The following is a 20,100-nucleotide window of genomic DNA, read 5'->3' as shown; positions in this document are numbered from 1 at the left end:
TAACTCAATTGCTGTCAAGGCTACAAGTTTGTACGAGAGAGAGAGAGGTGATGAAGAGGGAAGCCGTCGACATATTATAGGGTTTTTACTTTTTAGTGAAGAGATTAACAAGTTTGGTTTTGGAACAAAGAAAGATATTTTCGATAATTTACCTACTCAACGAAAGTCTCTCTTGCTAAAAATTAAGCACTATCATGGTTTGGATTGCACAATGAGTTAAGGGAATAAATAAGGGATATTTGTGAAAGGAAGGTTGACTAGCTTATAACCCTTGGAGTAATGGACAATGGCTCTTTCGTTTTTCTTTTACAATATATACACTATAAAACCACAGGTTTTCTATCCTTTTGGTACTTGTTTAATAATCAAAACGATTTTATAAGTACACACACAGTATGAATTTGAAGTTCGAATATAATATGAATACGATTGTGTTTGTCGCTTATCCCCAGACATATGTTTCTTAAAGTACTAAGTTGGTGTAATATACGAACATAAATATAGTGTTAGACATATTGTACAAATGAAGCTAGTTTCGTCTGAAGACTGAAGCCATGGATGAGAGTAAACCGATACATTATCAAGTTATACATCACTCTCTCGATTATATTAATAAAACAATATCTCCTTTTTGGTCAAAAACTGTAGATATTAAAATATCTCAAATCTATCTATGAAAAACTTGTGGTTTAAATCCAGTCACGTGGGTGTAAGAAGGCCTTTAGAGTCAAGGGCTCAATCAACATACAAAAACAATAATCGTATCTCGATAATATAGTATCATTTCTAACATATATTCCGCTTACAAAAAAGAACGTCACTCTCGTCGTCACTCACTCTCAAATTTAACACGTTACTCACTATTGAGTATAGAGACACCTTAGGAGAAAAAGCAAGACGACAAACATAAAGGGCAAAAAGTATTGGTGATGAAAAGATGTCAGAAGAAAATGTTTTCCTTAAGAAGAAAGTAAAGGCTCGAAGGTGACGTGACAGTGGGGCTACGTAGGGCACAAGTGACTAGTGCATGGGAAAGGCACGCTCGTAGGGACACTGTATTCCGCTGTTAAGCCACGGTTTGGATATTTTGACGGGCCCATGACGTCTCTTGTGGAACCCATCTTTCTGTTTTTGGAATATCGTTTTGGTTTCTGTTAAAATTTCGTGGTTTGATTAAAGCGGTTGCTTCGGTTACCATATTCCATTTTCGGAAACCTCTTTTGATAAATAATTACAAGGCCACACTCGCCTTGTCACTCATCCGAGAGTATTTTAGGGGCTGTTATTGGTTTATGAGTATAAAAGAGTTTTGATGATTATTATTATAAAAAAAATTTACCAAATTTTAACAAAATTTAGATTTACTTAGAATTCTACCAAGAGTTTTATAGATTAGTGTAGATTTTTAGGGAAGAGATAATTATAAACTTTTGTAGAGTTTATCTTGAAGTATTGCATAATAAAGATAGTATCGTGTTACAATATTGTGTTGCAACATATTCGTAATTATCCATTATTTGTTGCATTGGCTATATGTTTTCTATAAATTATATCCATGTGAAGACGCAACAATTCAGAAGCTTCTCCAAAATTTGTAGCTCTGAGGTACATTTATGTCATGTATAATTCTATGATTATATGCATTAGTTCTTCATTCATATTTCATTTATGGTTCTTTTCTAGTTTCGTATGTTGATCTTGTGATATTATTATTATATAACTAGCTAATGGGGGATTCACAAAAGAATAAAGAAAAAGGTGGGTATAGTCAATGGGGACCAGAGGAAACAAAACTTCTGATTGATTTACTTGTTGATGCAATTCATCGAAATTGGCGTGATGCTAATGGTTTAATAAACAAGTTCACGGTGGAACAAATTTTTTTGCCTGTTCTCAATGATTTACTTATTTGCATTGTTAATTGTTATCATTTGTATTTGCATTGAGTTTGTGTGTCACGTTCTATGTCCGCAAGATCACCATTGATGCGGACGTAGCGAAGAGAACAACCTGTGGTCCAGTAACGACTGGAGATTTTGCAAAAGTGATGGGCTGTATCCTGTGACAGATTATAGTTGTTGTAATAACAGAGAAACACACACAAAGGATTGAGAGATATTCTTGCAGGTTTCCGATCATGAAAGCAACAATAACAAACTCGTGATATGGTAAATTGTTTTTATATGGTGTGAGACCAGACTTGGTAGTGGAGGAGCACGAAGCAAAATGATTCACTTGGGATGATTTCAGAAGAAACGATGCTGACCTATTATTTATAATTATATCTCATCCAATTTTAAAAAAAAACTTTGACAATACATGATTAACTTGCGATACTTTTTTATAACGAAAAGTATGTAGAATCATAAACTAATAACAACATATTTAAAAACAATGGAAAAGTCATTTACTTTCATTTTTGTTGAATAACACAAGACTTTTACTGATTTTATTAAATAATGAATCCAATAACTCTAGACTTTTAAAAACTTTTAAATATTTGTTACAAATTTATAAACCAATAACACCAGAGTTTAACAAAGTTTTAGAAAGTCTTAATTAAATAACACTAGACTCATTGCAACTCTCAAATCTTTAAAACTCCTTATAAAACACAAACCAATAACACCCCCTTAAATAAAGGTCCAAGAATCATCTTTAAACTTTTCGAAGATATTCTTCAAAGTTACAAGTTTGAAAATAAAGTAGTATGCAAGTATCTATATAGTTACTTATTTAGAGTAAATGTAATTAATAACATTTGCAGATTCCTTTTCAGTTTCTTTTCATATACTTGCAATACAAAAATAATTCAAATAAAAATAAACTTACAAATGTTTTTTTGGGACCAAATGCTAAACTTACGAATATTTGCTAACTGTAAACGAATTTTATTCCAGTTTTATAATGTTTAGTATCAACTCTAAATCCTAACATATCATATTATATTCTAATGTCCTAAGTAATACCATTAAAATATATCAAATAAACACAAATAAAACAATTGCCATAATGCTTACAGTTGATAATCAACGTCATTATATTTATTCAGGACAATTTTCTCAAATAACTCTTTTAAAGTTTTTGTCACAAAAATAGTTTTCAAATAAAAAAAACAAAATAACTCTTTTTATTTTGAAATTTTTAATATTTATTTTTATTTTTTGTAATCTGAAACCATATCCCCAAAACCCCACCCTTTAACTTTAAATCTTAAGTCTAGATTAGTTAATTAACTCTAGGGTAAAAATATACTTTTACCCTTTAATAAAACTTCTTTTGGTCATTTTTTCATTGAAAGCTATTTTTGTGACAAAAACTTAAAAATGGCTATCTTAGAAAATTTTTGTATTTATTTTCAGTTTTGTTATACTCTATTAAACAAAAAATCTCAAATTCAAGTTTAATTAGATTAATATGAATAAACTTGGCCAACTTAAATATCCCACATATAATTCAACCCATATTTGTAAATTTTTATTCTATATTATCTGTGATCACATGCTCTAATTTTTGTATAAAGATAATTTAACCAAACATCAGTTTAATAATTTTGGAGAAAAAGAAAATTTCAATTTGTTTGAACTTGTTAGATATAAAAATGGTATGCTTTTACTGGGCTTTTAATGGACTATTAACGGATTAGCCCAATACTGATAAGAGCTAAAAGTTATATCTCTTATCTACCTACCAACTGTTTCACTTTAGAGACGCGAACAATATCTAAAGAGCTTCTTCTAGTTCTAGGTCTTGGACGCGACAACAGCTGCCAACTACTTCAGTTTCAACATTCTACAGGTAAATTGATTAGTTTACGACTCTCAGAGATCTTGGATCTGATCTATTTGCTCCTTCGGTTGAGTTTGCCAATCTCGTTTTTTTTGTTTGTGTGTGTTAAAGAATCATGATTTGCTTGATTGTTCTCGTGTTTGGTGTGTTTTAATTTAGATCTGATTAGATATGCTTTGTTTGTTGTGGTCCTTTTGATTCTAATGTTAATTGTCTGGATTTGACGTAGCTGAGCTGCAATTATTAAAAAAAGTATTAAGTCTTGATGCAAGTTTATGTTACTAGTTTTCTTCTGAGGTACTAAGTGTTGTGAGGAAGCCTCATGATTTTTTTTTTTTCATGGTGACTGGTGCAGGAATCATGAAGCCAGTCTTCTGTGGGAACTTTGAGTATGATGCGCGTGAGGGTGATCTTGAACGGCTATTCAGGAAATACGGAAGGGTTGAGAGGGTGGATATGAAAGCTGGTAAGCCCTTTTTTCTCTTTCTTTCTGCCTTTTGTGTAAGTTATCTTTGTGGTAGACTTCGATGAACAAGGAGTATCCTAAGTGCCATGCGATGAAAGCAATGTCGTGAAATCCACTTCTATGTTCATTCGACGAGAAGGCTCTGGAATAATCATTTCCCCACCACATGTCAACCAAAGAGAGACCACATCTGCGCAGCGTGGTGGAAGTTTGCAAAATACTTGAGTTGAGAATAATAGTGTAAAACCGCCATTCTCAGCGTTTTCTTTGGCGCAGGATGTCCGGCCCATGGATGGACCTTAAGGATATCCATCTCATTGTCCCCCAAAAACGAGTCTCACTTTCTATCCGCAATGACACTGCCATCTTAACTTTCATCACATTCCACTCTTGGACTCATTTCATTCACATACCGTCTCACTTCCCACATTTTCACTTCTTCCTTGACATATTAATTCCATAATTCAAGGTCTGTAACTGCTTCACTGGTCATTTAGTTTGCAGAGTTTTTTTTAAAAACTCTGTGGCTGTTCAAATAATTTGTTCTGTAGAGGCTATTTGGTGCCATCGACCGCTGAAGGAGAAGGGAGAACTGTCTTCCTGTTCGCTGGAGGTTCTCAACTTTGCTCACTCTTCTTGTACTGAGATCTATGCTTTGGCATTTTTTCTTCAGGGTTTGCTTTCGTGTACATGGAAGATGAGAGGGATGCTGAAGATGCTATCCGAGCCCTTGACCGCATTGAATTTGGGCGTAAGGGACGCAGACTTCGTGTTGAGTGGACTAAGGTAGGTGACTGATCTCATTCGTTATTTTATCTTTACTTATGATGTTTGACATACTGCTCACCTTAATGGTTCTGTGTTTAGGGTGAGCGTGGAGGTGATAGAAGATCTGGTGGTGGTTCAAGGAGATCCTCATCCATGAGGCCTTCCAAGACTCTGTTTGTGATCAACTTCGATGCGGATAACACTAGGACCAGGGATCTAGAGAGACACTTTGAACCTTATGGCAAAATTGTGAACGTTAGGATCAGGAGGAACTTTGCATTTGTCCAATACGAGGAGCAAGAGGATGCCACTAGAGCATTGGATGCTACCAATAACAGGTAGTTTTTGCTCATTAACCAAGTGTTTTCATTACTTAAAGACTCACCTTCTGCTTGTGTTTTCATCCAGTAAGCTGATGGATAAGGTGATCTCGGTGGAGTATGCCATGAAAGATGATGATGCAAGAGGGAACGGACACAGTCCTGATAGACGCCGCGACAGGTCACCGGAAAGGAGAAGACGATCACCTTCTCCTTACAAGAGAGAAAGAGGGAGCCCTGACTATGGCCGAGGTGGTAGTCCCGTTGCTGCATACAAAAGGGAAAGGACCAGTCCTGATTACGGCAGAAGACGTAGCCCAAGTCCTTACAAGAGAACAAGGCGTAGCAGTCCCGAGTATGGTCGCGACCGCCACAGAGGCAATGAGAGTCCTCGGAGAAGGGAGAGGGGTGCAAGTCCCAGGTACAGCCGCAGTCCTGACAACAAGAGAGAGAGGGTGAGCCCTGATCACAGCCCGTTTAAGAAGGAGAGCTCGAAGAATGGAGATGGTGAGGTTGATAGCCCAAATGAAAGGAGGGAGAGGTCGAGGTCTAGCCCTGAGAATGGCCAAGTTGAAAGCCCTGGCTCTATTGGGAGGAGGGACAGTGATGGTGGCTATGATGGTGCTGATAGCCCAATGCAGAAGAGGTAAGATTGTCAAGTTAGTTCGTTACATGTTCATATATATATACATTGAGATTTATGAAACTAATCATTATTTCTTTTGTTTGTTATGCATTAACAGCCGGTCTCGTTCGCCTCCAGCTGAAGAGTGAATGAAAAAGTGGATCCAACCATCTCTATCAAAGTATGGTGTTGTAACTGTTCTGTAGTCAAACTCTGTGTCCTGTGTTTAGTCTCTTTCTCTTCTGATACCTTTGAACTCGGATCTCTTTTATTTTTGGATTGAAAAACTCTCTCTTGTGTGCTTAAATGTGCCAATGTTACTGAATTGTTCGTTTTTTTATTCGTATCTCAGGTGAAATCCAGTCATAAACAAAAAAAAAATGATATTCTTCAAAACACATAAATTTCACGAGGGTGTAGAACACCAAATAACAAGAATTATTATTTTTGATAATGAATATTTTTAAAAATAGAAAAACGAAAAAAGAATCATATACAATGTTTTAAATTATAAAGTGTAATTTTTAAGTGATAAATATAAATGATTTATTCTAGAGCAAATTAGCTCAATATACTTAAAAGGGTGGGATACCATACAAATGGGGGAAAATGGTAATGATGGGGGAAAGAAAATTGGAATGATATAAGGTATTGAGTGCAAATAGGGGATATTTGGTGTGTAGGAAGTACAAATTCTCTTTATTCTATCCATTATTTTCATCCTCATTTAGAGTGTAAAGATTTAATTGGTGATAATTTATTTGAACGAAAATAAAATAAAACTAGATTTTGATCCGCGCTTAGAAAGCACATGTTTATTTTTGAAATTAAATAAATTCTTCTGATATAATTTTTACATAAGATAATGTATAGGTTTAGGTATATTTACTCAGGTGCACTGAACCATACCAAAATGAAAAAAAAAACCTAAAATTAAGCTAAATTTCATAAATAACCGAGTATATCCTATATCTTTGGAATCGAAAAATAAAAACTGAACTAAAGACCAAATCAGTATTTAAACTTTAAAATATAAATTATATACCTATTAAACATAACTAAACCATTACAAATATTATGCTATTAATGGAACTATATGGAGTAATGATCACATCATGTGTAAACATGTTTAAATAATATGTCATATATTCATGGGAATTTATTGTTAGAACAATTATATAATAGATTATATGAGAGTAATAAACGAGTCATTTAAATTATGTAAAGTATTTATATAGTTAGAGAAATATAAAGTAATATCAAATAAATAGTTAAGTCTAATGAAATGGTTCAACAACCTTGTTTAATTAAATTTTTTAGAATTCCTTTCTTTTTAATTGTATAGATGATGAATAAAATTCTAATTGAGGAAATGAATAAACATAAATATGTAAATTTCTATTCAATCTGTTCCTCATTGATATTATAAAAAAATCTTCATAATTTTATTTTTCATAAGGAAATGAGAGGAAAAATGTAGGACCCTCATATCTATAATTTGACCAATTTTTTTTAACATAAATGAGATAACATTTGAGGAATAAGAATTTCACCATGATTTTTTCTAAATATATGGTTACCAATTGAAGACTAAGATTTTTAATTAGTTTTAGAATAATTAATATAAATGTTGTTTTCAATTTATGTTATTTTCATTTAAAAGAGAAATATATCCTGTAAAGATATTTTTCCATTTTAGAGATACACATTAAATTATCTATTTTTATTTAAATAAAAAATATAGTGAATATTGTTTTATAAAAAAAAATTATCAGATACTAAAATTTCAAAGCGTAACAGAATTAAACTGTAACGGAATTAACCGTTCCGTATCGCAACTAATAGCAACAAAAACTTCTATAATTATAATATCATTATTAGAACCACACGGCAGTTGTTCCGGATGCTATCATTCAGATCTAAATTGACTATAGTGTTGAATTAATAACAAACATATCATCCTCATCTTACTCCAACACTTTTTTTCTCCTTTGTAACAAAAAAAAACATTATATAACTATTTTTTTTCTTTTTTTTTCTTCTATGGCTGATTTTTTTTTCTTTTCGTTGGTCAAGCGTATGGCCGAGATTAGTCGTCTGCTTTAATATGTGTTTCTTTTTTTCTCCCCAATGCTTTGCTATAAAGTTTATAATATCTTCTTCTACTTGATCTCTTCGAATTCCTGCTGATTTTGGGATTCGAGTCTTACTTGATTTCAAAGTCGCTCTCTTCTCTGATTTGAGTTCGCAGATTGGATTCAAAGTTCATTCCTTTCTGTAAGTTTACGCTTTTGAGATACTTCAAGTTTGCTCCTTTTGATAATTAGGGCTTTCCAGTGTGGTGAAAGATTTCATCTTTCCCCTTTGTTGCATCAAAGGAACAATCTGCTTTTCTAGTTTACAGGCTTACCCGTTTTTCAGATTTGATTTTCAGATTTTGACCACTGAGTGACTAGGCTTTGAAGATCACTGTAACTATTGGATCCTGAACTGTTGTGTTTCCGACAGCTATCTCAGTTTGGTCGGTGATCAGATGTGGGTTTAGAGTATAAATCCGATTCTGTTGTTTTGTTCTGAGTGGGCGGTTTAAAGTTTCAAACTTTTCATTCCCCTGAACCCTTCTGTCTCTTGCTCTCTCCTGGGGCATGAACAAACCGGGGGTCGATTCGACGACAGATGGTGCTGGCCATGAAGCTCTAAATATGCAGAGGAACAGTGGCATCAACAACATGCGTATCCCAACGCCAACACCAATGTCCTTCTCCTCAAACAACATCAACATCCCCGGTTCTTTGGTTATTGACGGCTCTGCTTCAATGCAGCAGCACTTGTCTCAGCAACAGCAACAGCAAGCAGGGCAGAGCTCGGTTCCAATGAGGGAAAACGATTATTCCCACGTGGATAAGAAGCCTAGGATAGAGGTGAAGCAAGAGGGTATGCTGCAGCAGCAGATTTTTCAGCAGCTGATCCAGCGTCAGGACCCCACGGGAAGGAACACGCAGCTGCAAGCTTTGCTTCAGCAGCAGAGGCTGAGGCAACAGCAGCAGATTCTTCAGTCCATGTCACCCTCTCAGAGACTCCAGTTGCAGCAGCAGCAGCAGCAGCTGAGGCAGCAGTTACAGCAACCAGGAGGGACTCAGCAGCAGATCCCTCCTAATGTGCGTCCTTATGACGTTGGCGTGTGTGCTCGGAAAATGATGATGTACTTGTATCATCTACAGCAACGTCCTGCCGTAAGCTAACACTAGTCTATGGATTGATACAAGTTCTCCTTCCGTATCTGATAGTCTGATACGTTCTTTTTTTTTGTAGGAAAATTGCATTAGCTATTGGAGGAAGTTTGTGGCGGAGTACTTCTCACCTCGTGCAAAGCAAAGGTTGTGCTTGTCACAGTACGAAAGTGCTGGACACCATGCGCTTGGCATGTTTCAGCAAGCAGCTCCGGTCAGTTTCTTCTTAGCCCTGTGTGTTATGATATTTGTTTGTCTAACATCAGCATATTTGTAGTAACACCCATAATTTTGGTTGCAGGATATGTGGCAGTGTGATCTCTGCAGCACCAAATCTGGAAAAGGCTTTGGTAAGAGAGTTGCCAGTTTTGTTCTATGCCTTCACTTGAGCACAATGAAGCAACTTCCATATGCTAAATCCTCCTTTTTATCGTTTTAAAAGCTCTTTAGTTGAGATAGTATTAGTAGCTAAGCTGTCATCTTCTTTGTGTCATTTCCACAGAGGCAACTTTCGACGTGCTTGCCAGACTGATTGAAATCAAATTTGCGAGTGGAATCATTGACGAGCTCTTGTATCTGGACCATCCAAGAGAACACAGATTTACCAATGGACTGATGATGTTAGAGTACAGAAAAGCAGTTCAGGAAACTGTACACGAGCAGTTTCGCGTTGTCCGTGAGGGCCATCTTCGCATCATATTCTCTCAAGATTTGAAGGTAGAGTAATCCTATTATTTGAAAAATTGAACATTCTTCCAATTTATTGTTTCCCTGCCTATTCATTAAACATGAAAAATAAAGAAAAAAGTAATCATCAGTGTGCTGTGCTTGAGCTAATCTTTGACCTTGCTTCTTTCTAGATACTTACTTGGGAGTTTTGTGCTCGGCGTCATGAAGAACTTCTTCTCCGCAGACTTATTGCTCCACAGGTGTTACTCTGATGACATGAACTATTTACTCTGAGCTTAAGACTTTCCACAAAACGTTTGTGGTTATTGTTTTGAAAATATGTTTTAGACATGGTACAATGGTGTTGGAAAGTGTGTTGAAAACTTATTATTGGCTACGCAGGTGAACCAGTTGCTTCAGGTTGCACAGAAATGTCAGAACACCATCTCGGAGAGTGGGTCAGAGGGAGTTTCTCAGCAGGATCTACAGTCAAACAGTAACATGTAAGTTAATCCATAGCACTTGAATTGTGTTTCTTTTATTGTCCATGTTGGAACATTTGTTTATTGGGTTTTGATTTGTTTCTCAGGGTCTTGGGAGCAGGAAGGCAGCTGGCGAAGTTTATGGAGTTACAGTCGCTGAATGATCTTGGCTATCCAAAAAGATATATCAGAACTCTACAGGTACTCACTCGTTAGCTGTTAGTCTTGTATCTGAAGTCTTTAAGAAGTCCTAATAGCGAGCCATTGCGAGTGGTTGCAGATATCTGAAGTTGTCAAGAGCATGAAGGACCTGATGAATTTCACTGGCGAGCACAAAGTTGGCCCAATTGGTAAGTCTAATGAGACCAAACACCAAGTTGTCACACTCTCCTGTTGAAATGTGATTTGAGTTTCTGAATGAATGTAATATTCTTATGCAGAGGGGTTAAGGCGGCTTTTGGAACAGACAGCGACGTCAAAGCTCCAGAGACAGAAAGTGCAGGAGATGGAGCATATGGGGAATAGTGGAGCTATGAATGGGTCAGCTCAAGCTCAGATGGCGCTGACTCCAGGAACAATGAACGGCCTAATTGGCAACAACAACAACAACAACAGCTCCAACTCCAACAATCACCATCAACTTGTTGGTCGCGGAGCTATGAATGGCTCTGCTCAAGCAGCAGCAGCTCTGACCAACTACCAAAGCATGCTTATGAGGCAAAACGCTATGAATAACTCAAACTCAAATGCGGTCAAAGAAGAGGGGTTCTCTACTCAGAACCCAACCCAGAGCCCATCTTCTTCCTCCCATCAGAGGCAGAACTTAGCAACGCCTGGATTCCCCAGCTCTCCCCAGATGCAACAGCAGCAGCAGCAGCAGCGCAACATGAATGGCCCTCCTCATCACTTGCAACCACCCCATTCACATGGCAACAACCAGGGGCAGCAGATGCTTAATCAGCTGTTACAGGAGATATCTGAAAACGGACCGAGTTTGCAACAGCAACAAGCCTTTTCAGGTCAGAGTGGTGGTGGCAACAATAACGCAGAGAGAAACCCAGCTGCCTCCACTTCCAGCATCTCAGGAGGAGGAGGCCGAGTTCCGAGCCGCAACAACAGTTTCAAAGCAGTCGTCTCAAACAACAACAATCATCATTTGCCAGAAGATTTATCAATCCCAGAACTATCTCATGATTTCTCAGAAGACGCCTTCTTCAACAACAGTGATATTTATGGTAGCTTGTAGCCTTTGTAATATCCCCAACAGAAACAGAGGTATTGGTTACTTTGACTTTAACAATATGAAAGAGTTTTTAGGTTTTTTTTTTTTAGGATGGTGCTCTGTTGTTATGCTTCTCCAGTTTGTTGTTTGGTATGAGATTTGACATTTGCATCTGGGTAAAGTTGTTGTAATGTGTTTCTTTATCTGTTATTTGTGTGACCGAGACTTCATCTCAGCTTTTCTCTCATGGTCAAAATGCAATAAAGATGTTCTTTACTCTATATCCAAGCTTTTAACACCTGGAGTGCTCACTGATTTACCCATCTTTGCTCCATCATTCACTGCTGCATCCTCACCGTAGAAACACCAAGATGGTCTTAAGCTCTTTACCATTCAGAACTCGTCATAGTGTGCCGGCCTACTGTATGTTATGTTTGTGTTATTTTGCTTTCTCTGTGTAGATGGTGGTTGCTAGTATTTTTGTTTACTAAATCTAAAAGCATATATGTCAGGGAAACAAAATCCAAAAAAAAATCCAAAAGGGAGTATGGGATAAACCACCATCATCAACATCAATTATCTTCTGACTTACAACTACAAGCTTGTTGGATTCTGTCTCCACTATATTGGCTTCACATTCCATCGTACGCGTCCCTTGCCAAAGAAATGAACACACAAGAGAGAATATTAGTGTTGCTTGCTACTAAGCTAAAACAAACATGTAGACAATGTATGTGTGCTGCAACCTGAAGTGTATAATAGTAAACATCCTAAACTTCAATACCTGAATGCTATTGCAGTTCATCTGAAGGCAATACATGAGACTTTAATCAAAGACAAGAAGGGTAAGATATTCTCTGAGTCTTAATCACTCTGTTTCATAAAGTTACATATTCTAGAGAAAAATTTTATTTCAAAAAAATCTATTTTTTGTATTTTCAATGCAAATTTTATTAATTAATTGTAGACTTCAAAAACTTAATTGTTATGGAAAAAAGAAAATCACAAAACATTATGTAAATTTAATACTCGCTCTGTTTTTTTTTAATGACGTTCTATAAGTTTCACACAAATTAAGACACCTAATACAATATCTGTTCTACCCTCTCCATCAATTAATTATCATCTCTCGTTACACACATTCCCTTTTAAAAAAAAGAAAATATAATAAGGATAAATAAAGTCTTATTTCACTATATATTGCATTGTTTTTCGAGGACGTCAACTATAATGATACAAAACAAATATTCTAAAACGTCTTTTTAAAAAAATGGAGGGAGTATGTTTTATTAAAATGTGTGAAAAATTCAGAATATGAAACATTTTGAAATGGAGGGAATACTATTCACTATCATGCTTGGTGGAATAAGGAAACCCATGAGCATGACTGTAAGATCACTTAATTCCATGAAGTCTAGAGATATAGAACTGTTTCATAATTCCTTAACAAGTGTATAGGAAGAGAAGGGTGAAGGTTGTGGCTATGGCGAACGTGGTTGCTGCTTGATGTAGCACTACTGAACTGTTAACAAAGTGACCAAGGCAGCGACTGAGGGAGGCTCTTATGGGCTAAGCATTTAAATGGGCCTGATCAAACCCGGCCCATGTATCTATTGGACTACAGAGAGTTTAACACATCTCTTTAAGGAAATTCTAGCACAGAACAGGACTCTAGAAGCTGTAGTAGAGAGAGTAGAGACGGTATCATATTAAATTCATTCTCCGTCGAGATTAGTCCTCTGTCTCCGTCGCCGTCGAGATCAGTAGATCGATACACAGAGAGGGACAGGGGAGAGAAAATTCCGACAATCATTGTCTTATTCGATCTGGGAGAGACAGAAGAGAGACAGAACAGAGATGGCTATGTCTCAGGTGGTGAACACGTACCCGCTTTCGAACTACAGCTTCGGAACTAAAGAACCGAAGCTCGAAAAGGACACCTCCGTCGCCGACCGTCTCGCTCGTATGAAAATCAAGTACGGTTCCTTTCTCTTTCCTCTCTGTTTTCATCTAGTAGTATTGCTGGAGAAGATAACCAGAATTAAATTTTAAAAACAAAAAAAAGCTAAAGCCTTAACATGCTTAGATCATGATCTTGAGCTCCTTTGATGAATATCGTTATAACTCATTGCTCAATGAATCGGTTTCAAAACTAGAACTTGATACATGTATTGGTAGAACAACTTGTTAGAAAGATCGGCTACAGTAGCTATAAAGTATTTAACTTTCCAGTGATTGATTTAAGAAGGAAACAGGTATAGTTACTGGCCATGTTATAGAGCTGTTTTGTTATCAGATTAGATTTTCTTGTCTGCAATTCTTTAGTTTTACCTCTTGAAGTCTGATTAGCTGAAGTATATCTCTTTATTTTAATTATTTTTTTATTATTATTTAATGGTGTTTTTGCAGCTATATGAAAGAGGGTATGAGGACTAGCGTTGATGCGATTCTGCTGGTATGTGTTAGCTCGTTTCTTTTCGAGCTATGAGTTTATGTTTCGTAGTGTTCGGTTGACTATACTTGTTTTCCATCTTCCCTGTAGTTTTCTCTATGTTGTATTGTATCAGTATCACCATCCGCTGTCTTAAATTCTACGGAACAGCTATGTGGTTCATGTATTGCATTCTTATATTATCATATATATATATATATATATATATATATATATATAGTGCTGCGGAATTGTCAGCTTATTTGTAGTTTATCTTGGCCTTCTCTGTAAGGATGCGCTTTGCCGTTGTATCGTTATAACTGTGGCATAAGTATGGAACTGTGTGATATTTGATTGAAGGCATCTACGTGCTATTCTAGTTGCCATCTTTAAAACATAATAAAAATGTGTTGACATCCTAAATTTCAATTTTATAAACGTATTATTACCCACAGCTACAGGTATCTCGGTTGGTGCATAAGTTAAGTAGATGATTGGTGTCAAATCTAGAATTGTTACTACCTACTATGATTTGAGATTTGTTATATATCTCTCTGACTCTAGGATCCTTCTTGATACCTTTGTCTGATCAACCTTTATAGGTACAAGAACACAACCATCCTCACATACTTCTCCTGCAAATTGGTAACACATTCTGCAAGCTTCCAGGTGGACGCCTGAAGCCTGGAGAAAACGGTATGCAATGCTGCAACCATCTTCAATTAGTACTTTCTATACTCCTGTGATTTGTTTTTGGTTGCTTCATCTTTTGGCGTACTATGTTATGTTCTTGCAGAAGTTGAAGGCTTGAAAAGAAAATTGACTAGTAAGCTTGGAGGCAACTCGGCTGCTCTTGTACCTGACTGGAAGGTGTACTATCCTTGTTTCCTCTCTATTTCTTTGACTGATAGCGAGCAGATATTTAGGTGTAGGTAGATGCCTAAAAAGAACTAGGTCGGTCAGTGTAGCATGTGCTTGCTCTTAGTACAAACGAGAAGCAATTCAATATTACACGTTAACATTCTAGTAATCTTAACATTCTAGTAATGAGGTACTCATAGAAGGAAACAAAGATTACATGTAAAGAAAACTTTTCCACGAGTCCAGACATGTCTGATTGAGTTATTATGTATATCGCTTTGTCCCTGATCCATTGTTCGTTGATGAGTTCCCTCCCCTTTAACAGGTAGGAGAATGTGTTGCGACGTGGTGGCGTCCAAACTTTGAGACCATGATGTACCCATATTGCCCTCCTCACATAACGAAGCCAAAGGTATTTTTAAAACATAAAGAATGTTGCCTCTCAGTGCTCCTCTTTTATTACTCTTTCTCCTGAGTAGGTTTCATTGATATCTCTTTTTTTTTGTGGAATGGCAGGAATGCAAGAGACTTTACATTGTTCACTTGTCTGAGAAAGAGTACTTTGCAGTGCCCAAAAACTTGAAGCTCTTGGCCGTCCCTTTGTTCGAACTCTACGACAATGTTCAGGTTTTGTTTTATATATCTCCAGATACACTATCAACCTCTCTGGAAATGAGTTTTACCCCCCAAATTTTCTAACCATGAAATGCTTTTCCCGGAACAGAGATATGGTCCCGTGATATCGACCATTCCTCAACAGCTATCCAGATTCCATTTCAACATGATTAGTTCGTGATCCGACTCGGTGTTAAAGAACAAAGAACCCTGCCTGATGGTAAGGCACCGTAGAGAGCTGTCGCTACTATACATTATAGACTTGTTCGGTTCATTCAAAGTTTCAGCACAAGAATATTATTGATTTTATATTTCTAAAAGGATTCGTCTTCATTTGACTAACGGCTGTCTTGTCTAACTCGGTGTTGAATGATACTTTCTATGTTTGTGCTATGTATGAAACAGAACCGACTAGGCCATGCTAAAAACTTATTTGTTGGATCTATCATTCTTCCTTCTTTGTTCGAACCTATGTGATACAACAAGTCTATGTGATACAAATAAACATCCATAGAACGAAAAAATACATTCATCTCACTATCTCATTCTCATAATGAAAAATTACAACAGTTCACAAGTTGTTCTTATATGTTCAAATACGGTTAAGTGTTAACCATAGCCACCACTATCTGTCAAATGGGAATAAATCATTTTATAAGCCAGAACCGCTCTTGAACCAAGTGATGAACCGTCTCAGTCAAGTTTATGGACCAAATATACTTGGGACTAACTTGTTAAAAAGAGTTGCATCGACGATTCTTCTCGGATGAAAGATTAGACAAACGGAGCCACGTTTATAGTCAAGTGTCTGATACGTGGCAACAAGTTACACATGTCACACTCCGTAAACAGAGAAACAAGGGACACACGCCATCCAGAGGTGGTTCCGCTAAATGTCCTGCTCCAAGAAGCTTTCCAAGATTACCTCAGAAGACATTTGGTTGCAGAGAAACGAAAAAAGAGAATTAAAAACTAATGGATTCGCAAGCGCAGTTGCACCGTGCTCATGGTCACCATCAAGCAGAGGAACCGATTAGGATTCACCATCCAGGTTCAAATTACAGAACTACATATAACTTGAAATAAAAGAGTCTAATGAATATTTTCTATGCAGAGGAAGAGGAGCATCATGAGAAAGGAGCAGCAAAAGTTCTGAAGAAAGCCAAGGAAAAAGCAAAGAAGATAAAGAAAGCTCTTACCAAACATGGTCATGGTCATGGTCATGAACAAGAACTCCACGGTGGTGCACCAGGTTTTGCACGTTCTTTGTTTTATTTCTGAGCCAGAGAAAATGGTTAATTGGTATTAACAACGGTTTATTAGCACGAGGAAAAGGTCACCACATTTCGGACCCGGTGGAAGAAGAGTTCTTTCCGGACCCGATGAAAGAGGAGATAGTGCCTCCAGGCAAGAAGTTTGTTCCTGTCGTGTCCTCTTCCCACAGTACTAAACCCTCTGGCCGCGTAAAAGGAGCTGAAGCTTCGATCTCCCGTGATGGATACGGGAATAAGGTTATATCTATGGTGACTCCAGTTTACGAGAAGGTCAAAGGGACAGGAGCTATCGTGATGAAGAAGCTTCCTTTCTCCGGGCACGGAACCGGTACAAAGATGGAGAACCAGCAAGGACAAGACAAGGGCATCTCAGCCAAAGAATACTTAAAGGAGAAACTGAGTCCTGGAGAGGAAGATAAGGCTTTGTCGGCGGTGGTCGCTGAGAAACTTCATCTCGGAGGTGACAAGAGTGGCTCTGTGCCTGTGCAGAATAGATTCCGGTAAATCTAGAAATTGAGATTTCTTTTGTCTTTTTAAAATGTATGGTTTGTTTGTTTTTTTTTTTTTTTTTTTTTTTTTTTGATCAACTTATGGTTTGTTAATACTCAGTGTTTGTGTAGTTTATAGTTTGATCTATTGCTTTTCTTTGTTCTAATGTAAATATATGGTATTAGTTGGGCTAAGAATGTAAAACTACTGAACTAACCTTTGGATTAAATCATGTCAAGTTGTTAAGTATGCATGGTATAAGTTGTTTTGGGACCTTATTTTGGGTTGTCTATTATTTGGACAAAATTAGAAACAAAACTAGCAGATTAGTACAAGACCACCACCAGATTTCAAGTCTGTCTCCTTAACCAACTAGGACATATAGACATTTTGATAGAATGTTGCTTCAGAGCCTATGTTGGTTTTTACTGTAACAAGTTACACAAACAGGCTATGGTTTCAGCTTCTCCCAAGTGGGAAATACGACAGCCAGTTATATTTTCATAACAAATTGTTTACAAAGAGAGATGGAAAAATTGAATGGAGATGATGAATAATTCAGTTCTTAACCAAATAAATTACATAAAATGGAAAACGTTTAAACATTTGTTTGAATCACAAAAATATGAAAGATGATATATATATATATAGATGCTTTTTGATGAGAACAAGGAAAAGATCTAGAGAGCTCGGCTTTTGATAATGTCGAAGCTCATCTCGCTAGGATCAGTGGCTTGTAACTCCACCTGAATGCCGTCCAATTCTCTCTTGAATCTATCCTTGGAGCTTGCATACACCATCTTCATCCTCACTCTAGATGAATCCGGTGACCTACAACAATCATCCAACAAACCCAAAACAAATAAGCACCCTTGACAAAATCAAAGCCTGGCATGTCCGAAATTAAGTATGAGAGAGGTAGTTTATTTTATTAAAATGTAGACTATAGTCATAGTCTATGTAACTTTGAACTCGGTTAAGTCTGGTTCACTGTATGTAATTCCGCATTTCTGGCTAGTCTCGGTTTAGTGCACTTGCATATAAGTTGTTAATGACAGAATCTCCAATTCTATTCCATTTTCACTCCAAATCCCATTTTGCAGTTCAAATCTATTCCAACTTTACTTCATTCAAATTCAAAAATGAAGTAAAAGAACGAGTCTACTTCAAAATGGACTAATGTAATTATATTATGTTCATTACTTAACTTTTTACTTTAAAATAGAGTATGGTTCAGGTTTAAATAAAACTTTGATCTTAGATTTACTCCATTTTAAAATAGAAAATAGAGTTGTATGATCTAAACGTCTTACCTCAATAAAGCTTGTAGTTTTTCATATATCTATTAAAATCTGATGAAACTATGAATTAAGGAAGATTGGAATATCGTACCATGCTATGAAGAAGATTTTGCTCTTCTGGCAATTTTCATTGGTGGTAAAATCGAAATCGAAAACCGCATAGCGGCACTCGTCGGCAGGGAGGGAAGCGGTGAAGTCGTCGTAAGTCTCCTGCGGGCTTCCCAACTTTTCAACCACCACTTGCTGCCCGTCTATCCTGAATATTATGAACCGATGTGTTCTTTTCTTTAGCTCCAAGAACTTCAGCTTGCAGTTGTCCTCCACTGCCATCCCCGATGCCGCGTTCGCCTTTTCATTCATTCATGTCATCCATAACCATTGTATCACCATCACATCACATATATCATAATCTTTTATACTCAAGTTAACTAGGTTTTAATTTGGTCCCGTTATCAATAGTATGTGATATATGGTCTTACGCCTAGATATTGAGTTATCGTGAATAATTAACTTATGAATTAAAACGAGATAAACTATTTAACCAAATGAGAAACATGTCAAGAACATGGCGAAATCAACTCTAACATGATTAGACAATCCTCGCATCCAAACTTCAGATTTAAAACCATTAGGTCTACATAGGTATACGTATTATCAAAACGCAGGTGTTCTATCAAAACTCAGGGTGGTTCTAAGACTATAATATAATAAATTTTTGTAAATAAATAGAAGAGAAGAGGATACAAACCATTGTTTTTGTTTAGTTTCTATGGTAAGGCTTGAGGAAGATCGATTTGTTGTTTTGTGTGAATCTTGATATGTCCTCTGGAAAAAGAGGAAAAATGTGAAAGAGGATAATGCTTAACTGATTTGTGAATAGAGGATCGAGACGAACTCGGACAACTAAAGGCTCCTATTTATTATCTTTATATTGGTCTCTGATCTCTTTTTGTGATCAGACCACACATTGTTTTTTTTTCTTCAAAACCTTAAAATTCGCTTAACCATCCCTTCTTCCAAGGCCCCACCCTACTTTTAGCATCTAATAAGTATGTGTGTACACCATGCATACATAATACATTCATACGGATGCATGCATGTTTACGTATAGAGATTCATTATATGCATGCGTGGAATCAATTGCAACCTATTTTGGTCAACTTAAGGCAGCTTGTTTAGCATTAGTGTCCACGTAACATTTGTTTTGTTATATTTCACGTTTGATTGATCCTTAGGTTGCGTATCGCTCATTTCCAATTTTTCATATGTATTATACACAAGCATAATATTCTACATATAAAATGGGTAAATATGTCATTGACCTTCTCAAGAATGGAGCCCGTCTTGAACATAAAATAGTGTTTTGAAGAAGGTTGATCAGTTTATCTAGTCGCTCTTATTAGCTTCTCATTGTATTCGATCATATAGTCATGCTGCTCATCACCGAACTAGTCGATGCTTGTGAAGTATGGAAGAACATATTTAAGCAAAATACCAAACCGGCTATCAGGTAGAACGCTTTTGGCTATAAATTGAGCAATAGTGTTATCAGTCGTTA

General features: G+C 36.6%; 5 protein-coding genes across 8 annotated transcripts; 4 read left to right on the top strand and 1 right to left on the bottom strand.

Moving 5' to 3' along the window:
* The first annotated feature begins 3,661 nt into the window (after positions 1-3,661).
* LOC106361333 (serine/arginine-rich splicing factor RS40-like) lies at positions 3,662-6,308 on the top strand. Of its 2 annotated transcripts, XM_013801065.3 has the most exons (7): positions 3,706-3,798; positions 4,145-4,255; positions 4,532-4,724; positions 4,929-5,041; positions 5,123-5,361; positions 5,432-5,989; positions 6,087-6,308. In XM_013801065.3, exons 4-7 carry the CDS (start codon positions 4,946-4,948, stop codon positions 6,115-6,117), a joined length of 924 nt encoding a protein of 307 aa, XP_013656519.2. In that variant the 5' UTR covers positions 3,706-3,798; positions 4,145-4,255; positions 4,532-4,724; positions 4,929-4,945; the 3' UTR covers positions 6,118-6,308. The 2 variants fall into 2 exon arrangements, with proteins under 2 accessions (XP_013656518.2, XP_013656519.2); XM_013801064.3 differs by lacking the exon at positions 4,532-4,724 and having other exon boundaries at positions 3,662-3,798.
* A 1,684-nt stretch (positions 6,309-7,992) lies between these two features.
* LOC106361335 (probable transcriptional regulator SLK1) lies at positions 7,993-11,852 on the top strand. 2 transcript variants are annotated; one of them, XM_013801066.3, is made up of 10 exons: positions 7,993-8,245; positions 8,403-9,201; positions 9,281-9,412; positions 9,500-9,548; positions 9,701-9,915; positions 10,059-10,127; positions 10,270-10,370; positions 10,457-10,550; positions 10,630-10,699; positions 10,790-11,852. In XM_013801066.3, the coding sequence occupies exons 2-10, from the start codon at positions 8,614-8,616 to the stop codon at positions 11,593-11,595; spliced, it is 2,124 nt and encodes a 707-aa protein (XP_013656520.1). In that variant the 5' UTR covers positions 7,993-8,245; positions 8,403-8,613; the 3' UTR covers positions 11,596-11,852. The 2 variants fall into 2 exon arrangements, with proteins under 2 accessions (XP_013656520.1, XP_013656521.1); XM_013801067.3 differs by having other exon boundaries at positions 8,006-8,245; positions 8,390-9,201.
* Positions 11,853-13,225: 1,373 nt separating this feature from the next.
* On the top strand, positions 13,226-15,926 carry LOC106361336 (pre-mRNA cleavage factor Im 25 kDa subunit 2-like). Its single transcript, XM_048737765.1, has 7 exons — positions 13,226-13,547; positions 13,981-14,026; positions 14,605-14,698; positions 14,799-14,872; positions 15,189-15,275; positions 15,380-15,490; positions 15,588-15,926. The coding sequence occupies exons 1-7, from the start codon at positions 13,429-13,431 to the stop codon at positions 15,657-15,659; spliced, it is 603 nt and encodes a 200-aa protein (XP_048593722.1). The 5' UTR covers positions 13,226-13,428; the 3' UTR covers positions 15,660-15,926.
* A 212-nt stretch (positions 15,927-16,138) lies between these two features.
* LOC106359890 (low-temperature-induced 65 kDa protein-like) lies at positions 16,139-17,317 on the top strand. Its single transcript, XM_013799514.3, has 3 exons — positions 16,139-16,529; positions 16,593-16,730; positions 16,802-17,317. The coding sequence occupies exons 1-3, from the start codon at positions 16,454-16,456 to the stop codon at positions 17,254-17,256; spliced, it is 669 nt and encodes a 222-aa protein (XP_013654968.1). The 5' UTR covers positions 16,139-16,453; the 3' UTR covers positions 17,257-17,317.
* Positions 17,318-17,769: 452 nt separating this feature from the next.
* On the bottom strand, positions 17,770-19,519 carry LOC106359889 (actin-depolymerizing factor-like). 2 transcript variants are annotated; one of them, XM_013799513.3, is made up of 3 exons: positions 19,291-19,519; positions 18,634-18,890; positions 17,770-18,072 (listed from the first exon to the last, which is right to left on the bottom strand). In XM_013799513.3, the coding sequence occupies exons 1-3, from the start codon at positions 19,291-19,293 to the stop codon at positions 17,922-17,924; spliced, it is 411 nt and encodes a 136-aa protein (XP_013654967.1). In that variant the 5' UTR covers positions 19,294-19,519; the 3' UTR covers positions 17,770-17,921. The 2 variants fall into 2 exon arrangements, with proteins under 2 accessions (XP_013654967.1, XP_048593723.1); XM_048737766.1 differs by lacking the exon at positions 19,291-19,519 and having other exon boundaries at positions 18,634-18,902.
* Between the last annotated feature and the right edge of the window lie 581 nt (positions 19,520-20,100).

The sequence above is a fragment of the Brassica napus genome, chromosome A8 (assembly GCF_020379485.1).
Source record: "Brassica napus cultivar Da-Ae chromosome A8, Da-Ae, whole genome shotgun sequence".
Lineage (NCBI taxonomy): Eukaryota > Viridiplantae > Streptophyta > Magnoliopsida > Brassicales > Brassicaceae > Brassica > Brassica napus.
Note: the sequence above shows the minus strand (reverse complement) of the source record. Positions and strands in the feature narration are given on the sequence as shown.